Below are 19,326 nucleotides of genomic sequence, written 5' to 3'. Positions count from 1 at the left end.
GTCGTCGCCCGCGTCGCCCGTCGTCGCCCGCGTCGCCCGTCGTCGCCCGCGTCGCCTCTCTCCCTCGATCTCCCCCTGCCGTCGCCTCTCTCTCCCTCGATCTCCCCTGCCGCCGCCTGCCACCGCCCCTCTTTCTCTGGGAATGGGTATTATGCTCACCGTCGAAATTTCGACGAAATCATCCCGAAATTTTAGCAAATATGGGTTTCGATTTCGACACCCATAAAAATCGAAATTTTCGGCGAAATTTCGCCGAAAACTTCGAAATTTAACACCTTGACCATGACTATAATTTAATTTAACAATGAAATCATAAGTTTGTCCAAAAAACAAAACAACGAAATCATAAATCACAAGAAGACAAAATAAGACGACAACCTCTAAGAAATGTCAGACACTAAGTAAGAAACTCATGTAACCTTAATTTTAAGTGCTTGACTATTACTATTTGTACTCACTAAACTATCTTAGTTATCTTCTTTGTTAGATAATAATGTAATTAATCTCCTAAGATAATAAAAATATACTGAAATATAAACAAATAAAAATAAAAACTTCTTATTGTAAATCTCTCAAAATATGTGTATTTACATGTACATCTCTCATAATTATTTTTTTATATAATTGTAAGTTGTAACTGAAGTTACCAGTTACCAGTTACCAATCGAACAAATGAAAACTCAATACAAAAACTAAAAAATTAATTGAGTTCGAATTATTTATAATGTAAACTTGTTTTGTTTTCCTATTTTTCCTATTTGGACCAACAAGTAAATGATCCAATTATCCACCCATAATCACATTTTGCAACCCACATGTGAACTTTTTTTGTCGATAAAAACACATGAACTTAATAGGTTGACAACTATCATGATTAAAATAATATACAAAATATCAGTTGGACAACTCATTGAATAGACCGCTTGCTGTGGTCCACGTGGAGAGGAACCCAATGGAAACACCAAATAATTGGAGCCTCATCGATCGTGGGATAATCTCCACCGTCGGTCCAGACCTCGTTCATCGTGAGCGTCCCAAGAACGTGGAATAAGCAATGATGAGTCTTTATACAGCCACTTGCCACGTATCACGAGCGATCATCGCATAGGGGCTGCGCTGGCACACTAGATATTGCGCACGTATAACGGGCAAAAAAAGAGAGGACCTGCCCGCGGGACACGGGCAGTGGCGGTGGGCCCGGAAGACAAGGACCTCGGGAGTAGAGCCAGCGTGGTCCTGAGTCAGGTGGGTCCCAGGCTTCGATGATTTTGTTGGCTGTGGGGTCTGCCTCCTAGTCAGCTCCACGGTTGGGTATTAATTCTTATTGTTTTCTATTGGGCCGTGGAGCCCAACGTTTGTTTAAAGTGCTAGTGGTCCGGGTTCTAGAGAGATCATGGAGGTAGACTTATGTGCCCCTTTCTTGTGTTCATATTTACAATTTTACTCTCTGGAGTGGTTTTGCTCTAAGCGTTTTGTTGTTGGTATTATGGTAATTGTGGATAGAGCATAAGGTTAGTTGAGAAGATCGTTATATTATTATTGACTGCTTTTGACATGTGTCCCAAAGAATTGGCAAATTATGTTTCCACCCACAAAATTTTTATAGGTAGTTAATAATTTGAAAGTCAATAATCACTTGGTCTCGTACGATGTACTGTATTAAGAATAAAAGAATAATGGATGTTTTTGACATGTGTCCCAAAGAATTAGCAAATTATGTTTCCGCTCACAAAATTTATTTTGGTAATTAATAATTTGATAGCCAATGACCATTTTAGTATAGTAAATCTGTAAATGAACACTCAATCTTTTTTTGTTGCACTAATAACTTTTTTTGATATGTCCCAAAGATTTGGCAAATTATGATTTTATCCAAATTTTTAATATAAGTAGTTAATAATTTGATAGCTAATGATCATTTAGTCTAGTAGATGACACACAATCTCATATTGTTTGGGTAAGCCCTAAATTCAAATTTAATGAATGCTAATTAATTAATAAAAAAGAAAGTTAATAACTTGATAATATAATTCCTTATCAAGTGAGGCACAACTTTAAGTCTTATACACTGTTTTGTTATGGTACACAAACATATAGTAAATTGAGATAAAAACTTCCTAGGTAGGGGACAACTTTAATTCATGGATTGTATATTCAATGGCCTCATTGTAGCCAATACTCTTTGTGGTAAAAAAAAAACTCTAGAAAAAAAGTTATATCACACTTCACAAAAAAAGATAAGAACTTAATAAGAAAGTTAAAAATTCACATTTACTAGAAATCCAAATAAATTTATAAAAGCTATTAAAAGTTAAAGAGTTATATTGTAAGATTCTAGAAGTTTTGTCTCAATTTCTTTGTTTTTTATTAGCTAAGGATACAATATGAAGATAGACACTTCAATTGAGAGTTTTAAATAGAACCACTAGCATATTTCACTTGGTAGACCGTAGCCAGATACCATAATTTATATCTTTGGTCACATGCAAGGTAACATTATACACTAAATAAAACATGCCTAGGCAAAAAAGAAAGCATGTTTCCTCAAATTATCTTTAATATATTGAATTTTGAAATGTGACTTGTCTTCTTGTTAATAATAAACTGTTACTCAAACAAGTAAAATAGTAAATGGCATCAATCTTAGCATAAAACAAAGAAAATATGATTAATAGAATAATTAACCTCTCTCTTTCAGTCATTACAATAGTCTAGGGGAAGAGAACCTATAATTAAAAGGAACACTAATTTTTATGTATGTACTAGAAATACCCAACACAAAGGGGACCAAATGCAAAAAAATAATGGGGCAAAAAGGAAATAAATAAAAGAAAAAGAAAAAGTCATTTTAGAAAGAGATGCTGATGCATGCACTACACTGCAGCCAATAGATTGAACCCCATGGAATCTAGAAAACCACCCATTGTTTTATTATAAGCTTCCATCATGCACAAGTTAAATTCAAGTACATCTTTGGACCATAATACACTATTCCTTCCAACCAATGTAAACCCTAAGTTTTGCCTAAAATCCATTAGTTGACTCTACAAAGGTGTTTGATTGGTTGAGACCACTTGAACTCAATGAACCCACAAAGCACTTGATTCTATCAAGTCCACCCCACAAGTCCTTATATAGGCCAACACTGCCCGTATAAATCTCCTCCCTACACACTCACTTTGTTCTCAGCTTTCCCTCGCCAGATTTCACAAGCAACCAGTGAATCAAGCTCCTTTCAGTTCCTATAATTTTTTTGTTCACTATGAGGACAGGCATGTTCTCCTACAACACTTATGAGGATCATCAAAATGAGCCTCACTTCCTTGATGCTTGCTTTCTTTGTAGGAAACCACTTGGGAGTAACTCAGACATCTTCATGTACAGGTTAGCATGCAGTTCATGACCCAATTCTTCAAATTTTAATAGCTTTCAGTTTGTTCCATGTTTTTGTTTGGGTGGCAAGAAAGTTAAATTTTGCACAAGAAGAAATCGTGACCAATATCTTTGTGGAAAAGTTCTATATATTATAAAGAAATTTGTATGTCATACGGAACACTTTTTTAATTATGAATTGACAAGTTTATTTTTTAACAATAGGGTTTACATTTATGAATCACCATTTGATTCGATTTTGTTTGTATGACATACGAATTTTTATTATCAACGAAGTCATCTTTTTATACAAACTTTTTTGTGTACGTGTAATTTTTCATATTCTAATGGGTACTTTGGGAATTGGAATTTTGCAGGGGAAACACACCATTTTGTAGCAAAGATTGTAGACAAGAACAAATAGAGTTTGATGAGGCCAAAGAGAAGAGCTGGAAAATGTCATCTTCTTCTTCCAGCAGATCGGGAGCCCTCAGAAAATCAGATCCCAACAAGAACTCTACCCCCAACAAAACTGTACGGACAGGCTCTGTTGCTGTGGCCTGATCTGAAAGTTGAATTTGTAAAGTAATTATAATCTTTTTTCAGTTCCACGTGGCAATATCATGGAGGTGATCAAGTTCGATCATGTGGTTGAGCATGTGATCTGTAAAAATGAGGTGGGAATTATATTGAGGGGAAGTACAGAGGAAACTTGTGATCAACTGGAGAAATAGGGAAAGGAGAAGAAATTAAGAATACCCACCCAAGAATTTTGTTTTGTTTTGTTCAGTTTTTGTTGTTATGTTTACAAATTACAAGGAAGAACATCCTATGTAAAATTTTTGTAATGATCTTTGTTTACTTCTCGAAGGATTTTGAGGCATTGAAAAGTTTCAAAGAGACTTGATTGATTTCAAGTTCAAGCTCTTGTTCTCTTTTCTTTTCATTTTTTATGCCCCCTTTTCTTTTAATGGGTTGAAGTAAAGTGCCTTTATGGTGGCTATTGCAGAATTATTATCATCATTGAATAAGCCTTTCCAGCTTTCCTCTCTTGTTTTATAGCATGATTGATGCGATTCAGTCATTGAAGTCTATGAAATATCTGAGTGGTAAAAGATAAAAATGGAGTTGAAAGATTTTTAAGAAGGTTTCTGGTTTAAGATGGAAATAAAAGTGTTGTATGAGAAGGGAGATGAGAAAGGTGAGGGAGAAATAGAGAAAATATGTAGAATAGTTTACAATATAAAACTTAAAAATAAAAATTATTTTAAAATTAATTTTTGATCTACTTTTATATAAAATTCCTTCCACACCTTTTCCATTTTCTTCTTAATTAAAACAAAATCCTTAGTAAAGGACACATCCATTCCTCCAAACAAGCCTTTATCAAAGAAAATTCTTCTGCCAATGTCTAGTAGCATATGGTCTCTTCTTATTTATTCTGAATTAATAACTCATTGACAACAATTGTTAATTAATCATGTCCTATATTGATACCACCACTCTAATAGAGGTAATCATCACTGTGGTCTAAATAATTTTATTATTATCAGGAGAGTTTTGCTAATTTTATTTTAGGAGGATCGATTCGAGGTTCTGACTTGGGAGTTCTTCAATATTAGTGGAGAAATATCACAAGATCAATAACTAGTTTTCAGAAGAATTTTTAATATTTGACAATATTTAGTCATTTACTGACCAACCACCTATTTAATAGAGATAGGATCCACATATTTAATAGAGATAGGATCCACATGGGTGAAAGATGTATTCATCCTCTCTTGTAGAGTAAAACTTTATTGTAATCGGTGCATACACTCATTGTTTTTATCTGTTTCATTAAATGACATATCAAGTAATCGATCTTGATTAGAGAATTTCATTGCTTGGCTTATGAAATTTATTTAATATGTGTATCATGTAATAGATTTTGATTCTTAATAAAATTTAGGCTTTTCTTTTAAAACAAGATCTATCACATGATGAAAGAGATATAAATAATGAGTATATACACCCCTGGTTGGGAAGAGAAAAGGAGGAAATAAAATTGTGATGCTAGGAGCTAGGTCAATATTTGGACTCAACAAGAAATCTGAACAGAGAGCCCTAGTCCAAATTCCAAAGCCCAATTTCTTTCTCGGCCCCAAAAGCCCATTTCTTTCCCACTGCCCAACTCCAACTTCCAAACTCTCCCTCCCACTTTGTCTACTTGCATACACACTACAATGTTAGTCCCCTCACGACCCACCAAACACCCGACCCACATTTGGGGCTCCCAGTTTAAACGCTGCTGCTCTCAGGCCAGCTTCCGATGTCCGCTGACCTGCGTCGCGTGCACCCTGCTCTTAAGGTACACTATCACACGCTCAACTCCTCTAGAACCTTAATAACGAGCTCTCAAAGCTTTGATTATTTTACTCAGTTTTTTCCATTTGCTAAGAACCCAGAATCCAAATCTTTGAGCTCTGTAAACTCTAATGAAAGGCGAAAAGTCACTGTTGGGTTGTCCAGAATAATAAAGAACCAACAAGGGTATGTTTTGAAGGGCTTTTCTAGGGGCTTTTGCCCATTCTTTCTAGTAAAGGTCATGAAACTATTAGGTTCAAGAGAAACTGCATTTGGGTTCTTTAAATTAGCCTTTAGAGATGATAATGAACAAGTTGTGAAGTCGTTTTGCGTAGCTGCTCATGTTTTGGCGGCGGAGAATCTGCGGTTTCTAGCTCAAGATGTGGTGTCATGTGTAATTGCGAGAATTGGGCCAAGTAGGAGTAGAGATTTGGTGGGGTTTATGTGGGCAGGTCATTGGGAATATGAGTCGGATTTCTCGGTTCTTGATACGCTTATGAGGGGCTTCTTGAATGCGGAAATGGGTTGCAAGGCATTGGAGGTTGTGAGTAGGATGCGGGAGGTGGGAGTGTTTCCGAGTTTGTCAGCAATTGCGATTATGTTCAGGTTGTTGATTAGGATTGGTGATTATGGTAGTGTGTGGAAGGTGTTCAGGGATATGCTTCGGAAAGGGCCTCACCCATGTAGTTATATTTTTAGTGTGATGATTCTTGGGTTTTCTAGAAAAGGGTTGCTTAGAGTGGGAGAGAGTTTGTTACATGTAATGTGGAAATTCCAGTGTGAACCGGATGTTTATGCATATAACATTGTAATCAATACAAATTGTGTGAGGGGCCAGACAACAGATGCACTTAATTGGGTGCATTTGATGATTGAAAGGGGATGTAAACCGAGCATTGTTACATTTAGTACAGTCATAAATGCCATATGTAAGGAGGGAAATATGGTGGAAGCAAGGAGGCTTTTTGATGGGATCCCAGATATGGGTGTTTCTCCAAATAACATAATATACAATACCATGATGGATGGGTATGTTAAGGCAAGGGACATTGGTCAGGCAAACATGCTTTATGAAGAAATGAGGAACAAGGGCATAACTCCTGATGGCATAACCTTTAATATCTTGATTGCAGGGCATTACAAGTATGGAAGGGAAGAGGACGGAGACAGGTTGTTGAGGGATTTATCTGTGTCAGGATTGCTTACAGATTCTTCACTGTATGATATCTTGGTTTCTGGGTTATGTTGGGCAGGTCGGTTGGACGATGCCATGGAATTTTTAGAGGACATGCTAGAAAAAGGATTGCCTCTAAGTGCGGTCGCCTTCAACTCAATTATTGCAGCTTGTATCAGAGTAGGGTTAGAGGAAAAAGCCTATAAGGCCTATAAGTTTATGATTACATTTGGTGTAACTCCTTCATCTACTACATGTAGTTCCTTGCTTATGGGTTTATCCAAGAAGGGGAACCTGCAAGAAGCCAGAGAGCTTTTGTGTAAGATGATAGAGAAGGGGTTCCCAATCAGAAAAGCTGCTTTCACGGTGCTTCTGGATGGGTACTTTAGGATGGGTGATTTAGATGGGGCTCAAAGTTTGTGGAAGGAGATGGAAGGAAGAGGGATATGTCCTGATGTTGTTGCCTTTTCAGCATTTATCAATGGACTATGTAAATCTGGTCTAGTGGAAGAAGCATATGATATGTTTCTAGATATGTCAAAGAAAGGGTTTGTGCCCAATAATTTCGTCTATAATTCTTTGATTGGTGGGTTTTGCAACTGTGGGAAGTTGAGTGATGCATTGAAGTTGGAGAAACAGATGAGGCAAAAGGGTCTTCTTCCGGATATCTTTACCTCCAATATGATCATTAATGGGTTCTGTAAACAGGGGAGAATGAAGTCAGCAATTGATACATTTATGGACATGTACCGAACTGGGTTAACCCCAGATATTATCACTTACAATACCCTAATTGGTGGTTATTGTAAAGCATTTGACATGGTTGGAGCAGATGAGTTTGTGTATAAAATGTATGCCAGTGGGTGGGAACCGGATATCACAACCTATAATATACGCATGCATGGTTTTTGTAGTATTCGAAAAATAAATCAAGCTGTGATGATGCTGGATGAGCTTGTTTCGAGAGGTGTTGTTCCAAACACAGTAACATACAACACTATGATGAATGGTGTTTGTGTTGACATACTGGATCGTGCAATGATTTTAACTGCTAAATTGCTTAAGTTGGCCTTTCTTCCAAATAATGTCACAGCTAATGTATTGTTGTCTCAGTTCTGCAAGCAGGGGATGCCTGAGAAGGCCCTAATGTGGGGTCAGAAGTTGAGTGAGTGTTCCTTTAGTTTTGATGAAATTACCTATACAATATTGGACAGAGCCTATCACAATATGCAAGAAAATTCTGTGATTTCAAGTGAAGCACCTGAAAAAAGCCTCTTCCTGGATTTCCTCATGTACATTACATATGATTATTTATGTAGACTTAAACCTTGCAGAGATGCAAGACAAAACCCTATTAAATTAATTGATTTTAGTGGCTCCTGAAAGTTGATTTAGTTCAGTTTTCACTACAATTATTATGATCTGGGACATTCTCATGTTATCATGAGTGAGGTCCTTCCAGTCTCGCGATGTGTATGCATCCAGTGGCAACAAAATTCAAGCAGCATCAATCATGAAGAAGTAATGCCCTAGGAGTTATGTACACACTGCAAGTGTTGGATGAAATTCTGTGCATGCCAAAGTTCCATGGAAAATGGGCGCATTAGGGCCAGGTATGGATTATTGCTTTTCATAACTTTTACCAGCACTGAGTTAATAAAAGAGGTGTAATGCTAATTTTTAGATCATATGAAGTGGTCAATTGTGTTTTAATTTTTAATTAAATTCGTCAATGGTGTGGCTGAACAACTGAATATGTAAACCCATAACAGGAGCCAACCTACAAACGTTAGAAGAAAGGAAGATCCAGTTGCTGTCACCATTTTTTACACACTGCTAGCTGTGGAACCATAATGAACCACAATAACATGACTTTTAGTACACCATTCGAAATTCACTGAGTTACATTCTTTTTTTGTTTGGTCAGAAAAGTACATATTTGATGAGATGATAAATGTTTGTATGCTGTTGTCCAAGAAAACTGAGAATCAGGAACCACACTCCCAAGGGAATTTGCTTTGCAGATCTGAGAGTAAGCAGCAGAGAACTACGTCAGAGTCTGACGGGTTTTCTTTAGCTGCTTGGGGGCTGCATTGTCTCCTTTGAATTCTTTGGAGTTTTTCAAGTCAGTACATGGATCATCCCATTTTCTTTGAAGTTCCAAAAGCTCTTGACATTATGCAAGGAACTCTGCATGGTATACAGCAACTAACACAAAGTTCCAAAAGCAACTATTTTAATGATGCCACTAATCATTTGACTGGGATCAACTGGGAGAGAGCAGGAGGATCAGTTTTGAGTGGACGGTTGCTGAGAGAGCACATCAAAAGGAGTTTGTTCTGGTTGTTGTTGTTCTTCTTGACCCATTGGGGTTCTTTCTTGGAATTCCTGGAAATCCTCTATGGGCAATGGGTTATGAATACACTTACCCAAGATTATACTCGTGCAACTTTATGAACAAGTCTACAAGATTGTACGGTAACAGTACCAAACTATATGTGGCACATGATATGGCCACACCACATTATCATATTTTTCAAAAACACCTCTTCACATGTTAGCTTGCCACATAAATTGTTGAAAATTTTTGGTAAAACTATTGCCTTGTACAACTATCCATCTAAAAATATGGTCCCCATAACTCATGGCTTAACTTCTAGAATTGGATTCTCACCAAAAACAGAATTCCCGGAATGGTATGTGGAGGAGGTCTAGTTGACCAAAAGTTGAAGGGGATCCAATCAATTTAGCCTGTAATTTTTTTTTACAATTCCAAAACAGGAATATTATGCAAGCTCTCTCTCTCTCTCTATCTGTCTATCTATCTATCTATATATTATGCAAACACTTGGTGGGTAATTTTAAGTCTATAACCATGCATCCGTTAAAGTAGCAATGAAAGGAAAAGGAAAAACGATCCTAGCATAGAAATTCTCAGCAAATCACGCATACATGGACCACATGGAAAAGACTGATTCTCACAGACCCAACATTGTAATTATCTGATGGCATTTACCACTTTACAAATCTAACCAACTAATTTCGACAAAAGGTTCCATTTTCCAGTGTACTACCAGTGAAAAAAAAAAAAGGAACTCTATCACATGTGTTTACACTATATGTTTATCTCTCTCATCTCACACATGTTGAGAGAGAGACACAAAGAGTGTGTATACACTACATAGAAGTTTTACTTCCTATAAGTGGAACAAAATCCAACAGTGTTGGATGAATTACTATCAAGTCACATTTGCCCTTTGCATAATCATGAATCTTCTTCTACTAGCACTCTCTACATGTTCACCTAGTTTTGCCAGGTGAGTCATCCGTCGTTTCCATGACTCTGAGGCCCCCAGTTGATGCAGCTTTGTTTCTGAGTCAACTTGGACACTTTCAAAGGATTCAGGACTTCTCTCAGATGGGTTTCCCTCTTCTGACTCTTTGATAATCTGCTTCAATGTATCTACTACCTGACCCATTGTTGGCCGATCTTTTGCACTCTTTGACAGACAACTCTCAGCCAACCTAGCAATTTTTCTTGCTGCACGGGTAGAATACTGGTTTTCGAGTCGGGGATCCATTATCAAGCCAAACTTTTTGCTATCAGGAGGGAACTGTTTCACCCATTCCAACAGTTTCTGCTCTGTTCTTGGGCGGTTTCTCTCCAATGATCGCCTGCCTGTAAGAATCTCATACAGAACCACGCCGAAACTCCATACATCACTCTTTGTTGTGAGATGGCCTGTCTCAATGTAATCTGGAGCTGCATACCCATATGTCCCCACTACCTGGTCATGGAATAAATTCCCATTAGCATTCTAATAGTCTTTAAAATTTGTGTCTTGTCTATTTGAAATGTTGCACATAAAATTGACTGTTCTCCTTTTCATTGCATTTGATGCAGTAACTTTGCAAGTTCATTCAATAACAGTTGTAATATGAATGAAGCAGCATGCATAGGTTCCTTGCTTTAATATTGTTTGCCTATTATGCATTGCTTGTCTCTCACTTGATTCCTTTATAGAATTTTCCAGAGTTTTTCTCACATTAATTCTAGAACTTTTAACTATTAATAGGATAAAACTTCAATGTCATTTTTTAGCATGAATTTATTGTATGTATGCCTTTGAGTCAGTAACAAGTTGGGACCTGATGCAAGCCACAAATGCTAGTGAGAAATAAGTACGTGCACACAAAACTTACTGCAGTTGAAACATGAGTATGGCCAACCATTGGCCCCTCCCTAGCAAGCCCAAAGTCTGAGAGCTTCGGCTTAAAATTCTCATTCAGTAACACATTCGAACATTTAAAATCTCGAAATATTACCTTCATCAATAGCATAAGAAAAATCAGAACAATGGTTAAGACTAAGCTTTAGTGCTGAATATAATATGAAGTAGAAGATTAGAGAATAAACTAATGGAACAGTTCCGTTGTAGTGTGGCTTAGAGCACCCGTCAACCACAAAGAAAATTTCAGATGCGTGCATTGCAGGTTAGGGGTTCGGAGAGTAGGGCATACATGAATAATCGAGGTGGAATGAGGGATGATAACCACGAAAATTTTCAGGATTAACCTTATGCAAAGGAAGAAAGTATTTTCTCAAATTATGGACACCTGCCACACCCTGAGAAGTGAATGTAGATCTACCCCAGGAAAAAGTATATAATCTGGCATGAGTAGTTGAGTACATGTCCAATATAAGCCTCATGCCAACAAGCTCTAGCTCAGAACCTGGATATCCCCAACAACATCTGATTAAAGAGTTGGGAGTTGAACAACTGACTTTATCCTTCAAGAGAAAAAGTTTGTGGTTGTATGTAGAAACTGATGTTTAAAATCAATGTTTAGAGCAAACCTGAACTTCCAATCCTTCATGCAGATAAGTCAATCCTTGAGCTGCTCCAAGTATTATCTGTAATCTTGTATCCCAAGGAAGAGTTGGGTTTGCCTTGCTAAATAGATGGTCTTCTAAACTTCTGTTTGGCATATATTCATAGACAAGTAGTCGTTGAATCCCCCTTTCTCCATCCACAGCACAGTATCCTATTAGTTTGACAAGATTTGGGTGCTCCACAACACTGAGAAACTGAACTTCTGCTACCCATTGTTTATGACCCTATATGAGAAACAGATAATTATAAGAAAAACAAAAAACTTAATTGGCAAAGTGGCTCACTCCCCAGTCGAAAAAAAAAAAAAAAAACATTATTCACATGGCAAGGATGCTGAGTTAGCATTTAAACAATTTACAAAGACTGGTTTGGGTGGTGGGGTACACAAAGCATACCATAATATTGAAGGTGTATCCAGCAGATTTTTTAATATCCATGTGGAAATAAATTCAGTATGGGAAACAGGTGGATACAGATATGCTAAGGGAAAACATTGTGATCCACAGTGCATAAAAAACACAATAAATCTATGTATTTTCTCTTGTGAAAATTGATATATATAGCTCACGAAATTATGAGAAGAAATATTCCACTGATTAGCACCAAAAATATCAATATTACTTTTAAGAAAAAAATAAGTTGGCTAAGAAATGTAAAGAGAGGATAGTCAGGAGAGCAAGGACTCAACTAACAACATGCTAGAGAGCAGTTCAAATATTTTTAGCTTAAATATTCATTGAGAACAAGTCAAAAAATGTATCTTAATTAACCACATTAAATATGAATAACAAAAATGGAAAGGAAAACTCTTAATCACATTCTTTAACAGTTCAATTAATAGGAAGATGCTTAAACCCCATACCTGTAAGCCATCATTGTTAAGCTTTTTAATGGCGACCGCGACTGGTTCGCCCTTGCCATCAGCAGGCTTGATTGAAGCTTTATAGACATTCCCAAATCCACCTTCTCCGATCTTAAGCAGCCTACTGAAATCGTTTGTTGCATGCCTGAGCTCTGGGAAAGTAAATACCCTCAAATTATGAGCCTTTTCTTCATACATTTCTGGTATACTGCGCGGTGAATTTGCTGAACAGGAAGACTTAATCACCCTATCACCTCCTGAAAAATCAGATTTCCTTTGTTCTTTCAGCTCTGGAGCTGATCTTTGCTCCCTGCTCCTAGATTTGTCCTTGAAGTAGTAGAAACACTTCATTTTGTAAAATCCTATAGCAACTCCCTAGCTAAGATTTAAATGTGATCTTGCTTTGCTGGCATTGAATCAATTTCAGAAAATTAAAGCCTGCCACCAAATTGTCCCATGTATATAAGAAATTATCAGCACCATTTTGTTGATGTAAACATAGTTAAAATTCCCAAATGATTGAAACTGCTAATGAAGGAACAATAGAACATAAAGACCAAGATAATCATAGAGAAAATATTTTCTCAAAAATAGAAAATAAGAAGCATATAGTGATAGACAGAGAAGTGGTCAAAGAAAGGTACTAAATCAATGAAACTGCAATTGATAAGCATTTAAAATTTGAAATATATAGATGGCAGCACCATAGATTTGAAATAGAAACAGAGTAATCATGCTAGACAAGAAAGACCCTGATTGAAAAAACAGATAGGAGAGATGAAAATCAAATCACAGAATAGGAAATGGTTGGCAAAGTAAAAGAGAAGGATCAAAAACAGTGAAAACCCAGATGGGAATTCAGAATGGAAGTAAAAATCAACTTGAAGACAGAGCAATAAATTTGAGACAGAGCAATCCTGACCCAGATGAACAAAATCAAAGACAGAATAATGAACCAATGAATGAATAAACCCAAATCTTAAATCATATATACCTTATCAATTCTCTTTCAAATAATTTTCAAAGGGGTTGTGGTTGGGATTGGGGAGACCTCCAGAGGTTTCTTTTCTTGCTTGGCTTCTCTTTCTCTTTGAAGTAATACTCCAAATGAATAAAGAAGCCAGCTTTAATACTCTGTGTAAGTCTGGCTTTTGTTTGAGAAATTCAACGTTGGATTAAAGAGAATTCAACCAACTTTAAGTTGACACTTGACAATAACGAGTATTTCCAGAAACTCTCTCAGACTCTCTCTCTTCTCTCTCTTTCTCACAGTCACGGGCAGACACGAAACAGAGCTGTCCAAGTAATGTAGTATATAGTCAAAGTCAAAAAATAGTATATGTACTACTCTCCCAGTCTCCCATATAGAACTAATAAATGGGTCGGGGGTCCACGCCCATTGCCAAAGCAGTTTGTCTGTTTAAGATTTAAGAATAAAAGGGTATTGTGGAGGCTTTGTGTGGTAAATGGTAATATGAGCATATTTATCCAGCACCCAAGATCACAGTTTACTCTTCGTTCGTTTTCAAATCTTTTCTTATTCTTCTTCGATCTCTTTGTTACTTTCCTTTGCTATGTGAATTTACACACAATACACCCCTATTTGGGGAGTAAATACAGCAGAAAAAAAAATGGTAGATTGATCATTCCATTTTGGTAATTGAGAAAAAAAGACAATTCTAAGAATCAAATTAATTGTAAGATTATCCAATTTCTTAGTTCTTACCATAAAGTAGGGGGAATGGAGAAACTTGTGGAAAAGCAATATTTATCTTTTATCAAAAATCACCACATAACATTTCTTTTTCTTAGTTTAAAATTCAGGATATGGTGATGAGGGGGATAAAAAACCATCAAGTTGTCTAAAATATTGTAAATAGATATCAAATTATATAATGTATGTACCTATGTATCTTGACAAATAAGTTGTGCAAAGAAACCCATGAAATCTGATAGGAAAGTGACTTGAGGACAAATTAATCCTCAAAAATTGACCAATATTATTAGTTAAAGCAAGGCTATGTACATGCATGAGCTCTTTTGTCTTTTGTCTTTAATTTATGTTGAGAAAATGCACATGAGCTTTGGAGTTTATTGGACATCAACTTATCTCCCCCCCCCAATCCATTTATCCTCTTGAAAATTGGAGCTATGTGACTCCTGTCTCCATTGAAAGTAAGCCAAGGCTTGGACAAAAGGATGATGGAGGAGGACCCACTTTAGCTTTCTTTTCTTTTCTTTTTTGGCCAACCCACTTGAGCTTTCAAATGATAGTAAACAAAAACAAAAAAGTCAAAAACCTTGTTTGTGTCATAACATGGTCAATAAGTTTAGGTGTTGCTCATGTCACTCTTTTTCTATTTTCTTTTCTCTTTAGAGATTTCACACATTCTATGTGTGGTTAGCATTTCAATCAATTAAGTAGTTTAGTTTGCATGGGAATGTATGTGATTGAGGCTTGCATCTGATTTATTTAAATGTTAACATAATTTAATGTGTAATGTTATTGGCTTGTTAATTTCGTCCATATTATTTTAATTTTTTTCATTAAGTATTTGTAGTTTACTATATTTTGTTAAAATCAAATTTAAAATTAAAATTTCGTCCAAATTTAGACGGTAAAATCCTTACTTTATCAATGTGGGAGTACAATTGTATGAATTTTATAACCTTTTTGCTCCTAAACTGGTAAGGGTAATATTGCATGTGGTTTTCACATGAAAATTTTATATTTTTAGTTTTGGACTTGATTCTAACAAAATCTAAACTACAATAATTTAATTTAAAAAAATAGGGCCGAAACTGAAAAGAGGGCCAAACTAGCTACAGTGACCAAAATGGTTATTTGTCCTTTTTTATTTGGGGATGAATATTCAAACTTATTATGGAGAATAAAGAGAAATACTAATAAATCAATAACTAGTTGGTATTTTAATGCTAATTAAGTTTGCATATTCAAAACATGATTTCACTACTTTTGTTATATAAAAAAAACCATGATTAATTTCACTTACTCATCTATTATGAATAACAGTCTAAACATATCAGATTGTTTCATAAAAAAATATTACTATGTATATAGAGTGTTCGAACATTGAACATTTAGTGTTTTTTTTTTTTTTTTTTTTTTGCGTTTGCGTTTTGGATTAGTTAGAGAATTTTAATTAGTAAGTTATATATTCCTTTAATATAGCATATAAAAATTAAATTAATTAATTTAGAGAATGGCTAGTAATATAATTGATCAATTAATAAACAACTCTATTTTAAAAGGGTTTGGATCAAATTATATGGTTAGTCGGTTTATGAGATAGGGTTTGGAACTACCTCATATAACATTCTGTGAACTTATGCAATGTATCTTCAAGTGTATCAAAAAAGTAATAACTAATAACTAACATATATAATTGATTATATATTATCAGTACATTCTCTTTTGACAAGAATTAGGAGATGGGCCTAAATTCCCCATAATATGCATTGAACTCCCAACAACTGAAAATACCTCATCATTAAAACGTTGATACATGCACGTATATATTATAAAAGTATTAATATCATGCAATAAAGTCGAGTTAATTATTTTTAGTACGTTGGCTGTGGTCCCCTAAATCGTGGACATTCTCTCTAAGTTTTACTTATATGTTCATGTCTTCTATCGAGGGTGATGGAGATATATAGAATTCTCTATTTTTATTACTATTAATTATTGTAATTTGTGATAATGATATATATCTACTGGTGAATTCCCAGAATGATGTCATAAACCCAGATGGCTTTATTAAAAAAGAGAGAGAGAGAGAGAGAGATATATATATATATATATATATATCCTTCCAAATCGTTTGGATTGTGCATCCCTATTAGTTTAAGGCTACTAGCGCATCAACATATGTGAATTTAATGCTTGGGTCACATCCCTGTAGATCACACCACACCTAAAATTTTTTGTTCGGCGATGCAAATTTAGGATCAAAATTGTTTGTTTTTAAAATTATTTATTAAAGATCATCTTTATAAAAGATCAATTTAATTAAAAATTATTTAGTTATATAATTATTATCAAATAAATTAAATAAATGAACAGTTTGGTCAATAAGTTCTTTAAATACAAACTGTCTATTTATTTAGTTTATTCGATAATCGTTATATAATCAAATAATTTCTGATTATATTTTTTTTTTTTGTAGAAATGATCTTTAATAAATGATCTAAAGAATGAATGATTCTGATCCTGAGTCTACACTACTGAACACAAATTTTTAAAGTGTGGTGTGACCGAAGCATTGCCCTCTAATATATAGGATCAATATAATAAAATCATTGCATAAAATTATGTCAAACATATATATTACAAAAAATTATGGAAAAAAAATCAAAGGAATATTGATGAAGCTAATTATGAAATTTAGGTTTTAGTTATTCGTATTTTACCATAAAATGGGGTTAGCCTAATTGGTCGAGGACAATAGCTCCCCTGCACACCCGGCCGGTTCGAACCCTCTCCCCTCCTTGTAATATAAAAAAGAGTTATTTGTATTTTATTTTGAGCAGGGAAAAAATATTAATATTATATTATCAAAGTGAATTTTCATAGGCACACATATTGGGATGAATACAAATTTAAGAGTGTATACATTCATGTCTATATTCACATCATGTGCTAGGTTGTATATTTTATTAATCTTTAAAAAACAGCGAAACATATTCTTTAAATTCGGTGATCATAATTAACAGTAATATTTTTCTTCAGCACACGTATCTCCATACGTACGGAATATATATTATTTAAGATTTTAAAATGTATTGTTACATAGAATGATTTAAGATTTCTCACATTTCTTCAAGTTGATTGAACCACCTACCTGTTTACTTGAAAGATGTTCTATTTGATTAATTGTAACAGCTGGACTGACACCCACACATATATTATATATATATATGTGTGAGCAAGCCAAACAAAACAACTGAATCTAGCAGCATTCATAGTTTTGTATCTATTTTTTCTTTTTTCTTTTTCTTTTTATTCAGTGGAGAGCTGATATAAAAAGACCAAGCAATAAGAGATGATTTTTGAAGTGCTTCTAAAGAACAAATCAAAATTTTTTTAGGTAATTGATTCTATAGTTTGTTTTGCATGTTTTATTGTTTTAGGTAACACATTCCTTCTCATTAGGTGGCTGGCCTTGTCTTTTGTATTTCATAAATGCTTGATTAAGGTCTTTTACACCAAGTTTATTAGTGATTTAGTTTTTGGAGCTAATTTAGTTTTTTAAGGTACAGTTTTCAGTGAGCTATATATATGCCATCAAACAATGCACCACTTGAATCAAAACTTTTGGGGATTACACATTTTCTAATCCAACGAATGTGTGGGATTTTGGATTCGAGTTGGCATGCTTCAGAAAATCTTGGGATATTTCTTAATTAATTAGATTCATAGGACAATATTTCCTTGAACAAACCACACACACAGAGAATGAGATCTAGTGTTTAGCATATATATATATATATATATATTTTTGAAACCTAGTGTTTGATACTTTTTTTTTTGGGCCAAACTAGTGTTTGATACTTTTGATTTGCAGATTTTTGTCAATATTTGATAAAAAACTGAAGGCTTGAAAAACAGTCCAGCCCCGGCCGGCCGCCTGCCCAGTCCAAGGCCCACTCCAGGCTCCATTTTTTTGTTTTTTTCTTTAAAGTTTTACCTTTTTTTGTGTTTAAAAATGTTTATATTCCCAATCAAGTTTAATTTTGTTTATTATATAAATTAGAATTCCTTAAAAATATTTCTTAACAGAAAAAACATAAAAAATTATTTGGGCTTTCAACCCTAATCTATACTTACAAACTCAAAATGACCATATGGAGGATTTTCATCCTTAAAAGACAAAAAAAATGTGCCGAGCGCTTGGTACTACACTGTATAGTACTATTTTGCAGTGCAGTTACGCATATATTATTTTAAAAAATTCTAAATTCTAAATTTTAACCTCATAAATTTTCTAAAATATACTAAATCATGCATAAACACACTCAAATAAGACTCAAAAATAAAAAATATAATATTATAGTAAAATTTAGGTTCAAATACAAATACATCCACCAACAATAAGGAGTATTTCAAATTAGTTACGAACAAAAAAATAATTCAAATTCATACATTAACTAATGAAAACTTACCGAACTAATTCATCAACTTTTTGGGAGTTGTATTTTGTAATGTGCCGAGCACTTGGTACTACACTATATAGTACTATTTTGCAGTGCAGTTACACATATATTATTTTAAAAAATTCTAAACTCTAAATTTTAACCTCATAAATTTTCTAAAATATACTAAATCATGCATAAACACACTCAAATAAGACTCAAAAATAAAAAATATAATATTATAGTAAAATTTAGGTTCAAATACAAATACATCCACCAACAATAAGGAATATTTCAAATTAGTTACAAACAAAAAAATAATTCAAATTCATACATTAACTAATGAAAACTTACCGAACTAATTCATCAACTTTTTGGGAGTTGTATTTTGTATAAGGTGTCTCTCATTTAGACTTATTCTACTGCAATTATCTCTCAATGACCCTAACTTTTAAGAGGGAAGGACATGTGGCCCTTCGATCTTGTAAGGTTGTTCAAAATAACTTTCACCCAATTTAATT

General features: G+C 34.6%; 3 protein-coding genes across 5 annotated transcripts; 2 read left to right on the top strand and 1 right to left on the bottom strand.

Moving 5' to 3' along the window:
• Positions 1 to 3,157: 3,157 nt before the first annotated feature.
• Positions 3,158 to 4,298, top strand: LOC147291035 (senescence-associated family protein (DUF581)). Its single transcript, XM_086237057.1, has 2 exons — positions 3,158 to 3,384; positions 3,750 to 4,298. Exons 1-2 carry the CDS (start codon positions 3,263 to 3,265, stop codon positions 3,934 to 3,936), a joined length of 309 nt encoding a protein of 102 aa, XP_086093183.1. The 5' UTR covers positions 3,158 to 3,262; the 3' UTR covers positions 3,937 to 4,298.
• A 1,354-nt stretch (positions 4,299 to 5,652) lies between these two features.
• On the top strand, positions 5,653 to 9,555 carry LOC147291034 (uncharacterized). The gene is made up of 2 exons (XM_086237399.1): positions 5,653 to 8,505; positions 8,665 to 9,555. The coding sequence occupies exon 1, from the start codon at positions 5,684 to 5,686 to the stop codon at positions 8,273 to 8,275; it is 2,592 nt and encodes an 863-aa protein (XP_086093525.1). The 5' UTR covers positions 5,653 to 5,683; the 3' UTR covers positions 8,276 to 8,505; positions 8,665 to 9,555.
• Positions 9,556 to 9,896: 341 nt separating this feature from the next.
• LOC147291033 (putative serine/threonine-protein kinase PBL19) lies at positions 9,897 to 13,850 on the bottom strand. Of its 3 annotated transcripts, none has more exons than XM_086235283.1 (5): positions 13,644 to 13,850; positions 12,650 to 13,087; positions 11,751 to 12,011; positions 11,096 to 11,218; positions 9,901 to 10,680 (listed from the first exon to the last, which is right to left on the bottom strand). In XM_086235283.1, the coding sequence occupies exons 2-5, from the start codon at positions 12,998 to 13,000 to the stop codon at positions 10,132 to 10,134; spliced, it is 1,284 nt and encodes a 427-aa protein (XP_086091409.1). In that variant the 5' UTR covers positions 13,001 to 13,087; positions 13,644 to 13,850; the 3' UTR covers positions 9,901 to 10,131. The 3 variants fall into 3 exon arrangements, with proteins under 3 accessions (XP_086091411.1, XP_086091409.1, XP_086091410.1); XM_086235284.1 differs by having other exon boundaries at positions 12,650 to 13,055; XM_086235285.1 differs by lacking the exon at positions 11,096 to 11,218 and having other exon boundaries at positions 9,897 to 10,680.
• Positions 13,851 to 19,326: the final 5,476 nt, after the last annotated feature.

This window comes from Dryas octopetala, chromosome 3, assembly GCF_963921425.1.
Source record: "Dryas octopetala chromosome 3, drDryOcto1.1, whole genome shotgun sequence".
NCBI lineage: Eukaryota > Viridiplantae > Streptophyta > Magnoliopsida > Rosales > Rosaceae > Dryas > Dryas octopetala.
This window is presented reverse-complemented; position numbering and strand designations above follow the sequence as displayed.

What these genes read in the sequence shown, in the direction of transcription:
- LOC147291033 (XM_086235283.1), bottom strand. Translation starts at nt 13,000, where the DNA reads ATGAAGTGTTTCTACTACTTCAAGGACAAATCTAGGAGCAGGGAGCAA. An exon ending in TTAACAATGATGGCTTACAG is followed by an intron (nt 12,012 to 12,649) that starts GTATGGGGTTTA and finishes TTTCTCATATAG; the next exon opens with GGTCATAAACAATGGGTAGC. An exon ending in ATACTCATGTTTCAACTGCA is followed by an intron (nt 10,681 to 11,095) that starts GTAAGTTTTGTG and finishes TTCCATGACCAG; the next exon opens with GTAGTGGGGACATATGGGTA.
- LOC147291035 (XM_086237057.1), top strand. Translation starts at nt 3,263, where the DNA reads ATGAGGACAGGCATGTTCTCCTACAACACTTATGAGGATCATCAAAAT. An exon ending in TCAGACATCTTCATGTACAG is followed by an intron (nt 3,385 to 3,749) that starts GTTAGCATGCAG and finishes GGAATTTTGCAG; the next exon opens with GGGAAACACACCATTTTGTA.
- LOC147291034 (XM_086237399.1), top strand. Translation starts at nt 5,684, where the DNA reads ATGTCCGCTGACCTGCGTCGCGTGCACCCTGCTCTTAAGGTACACTAT.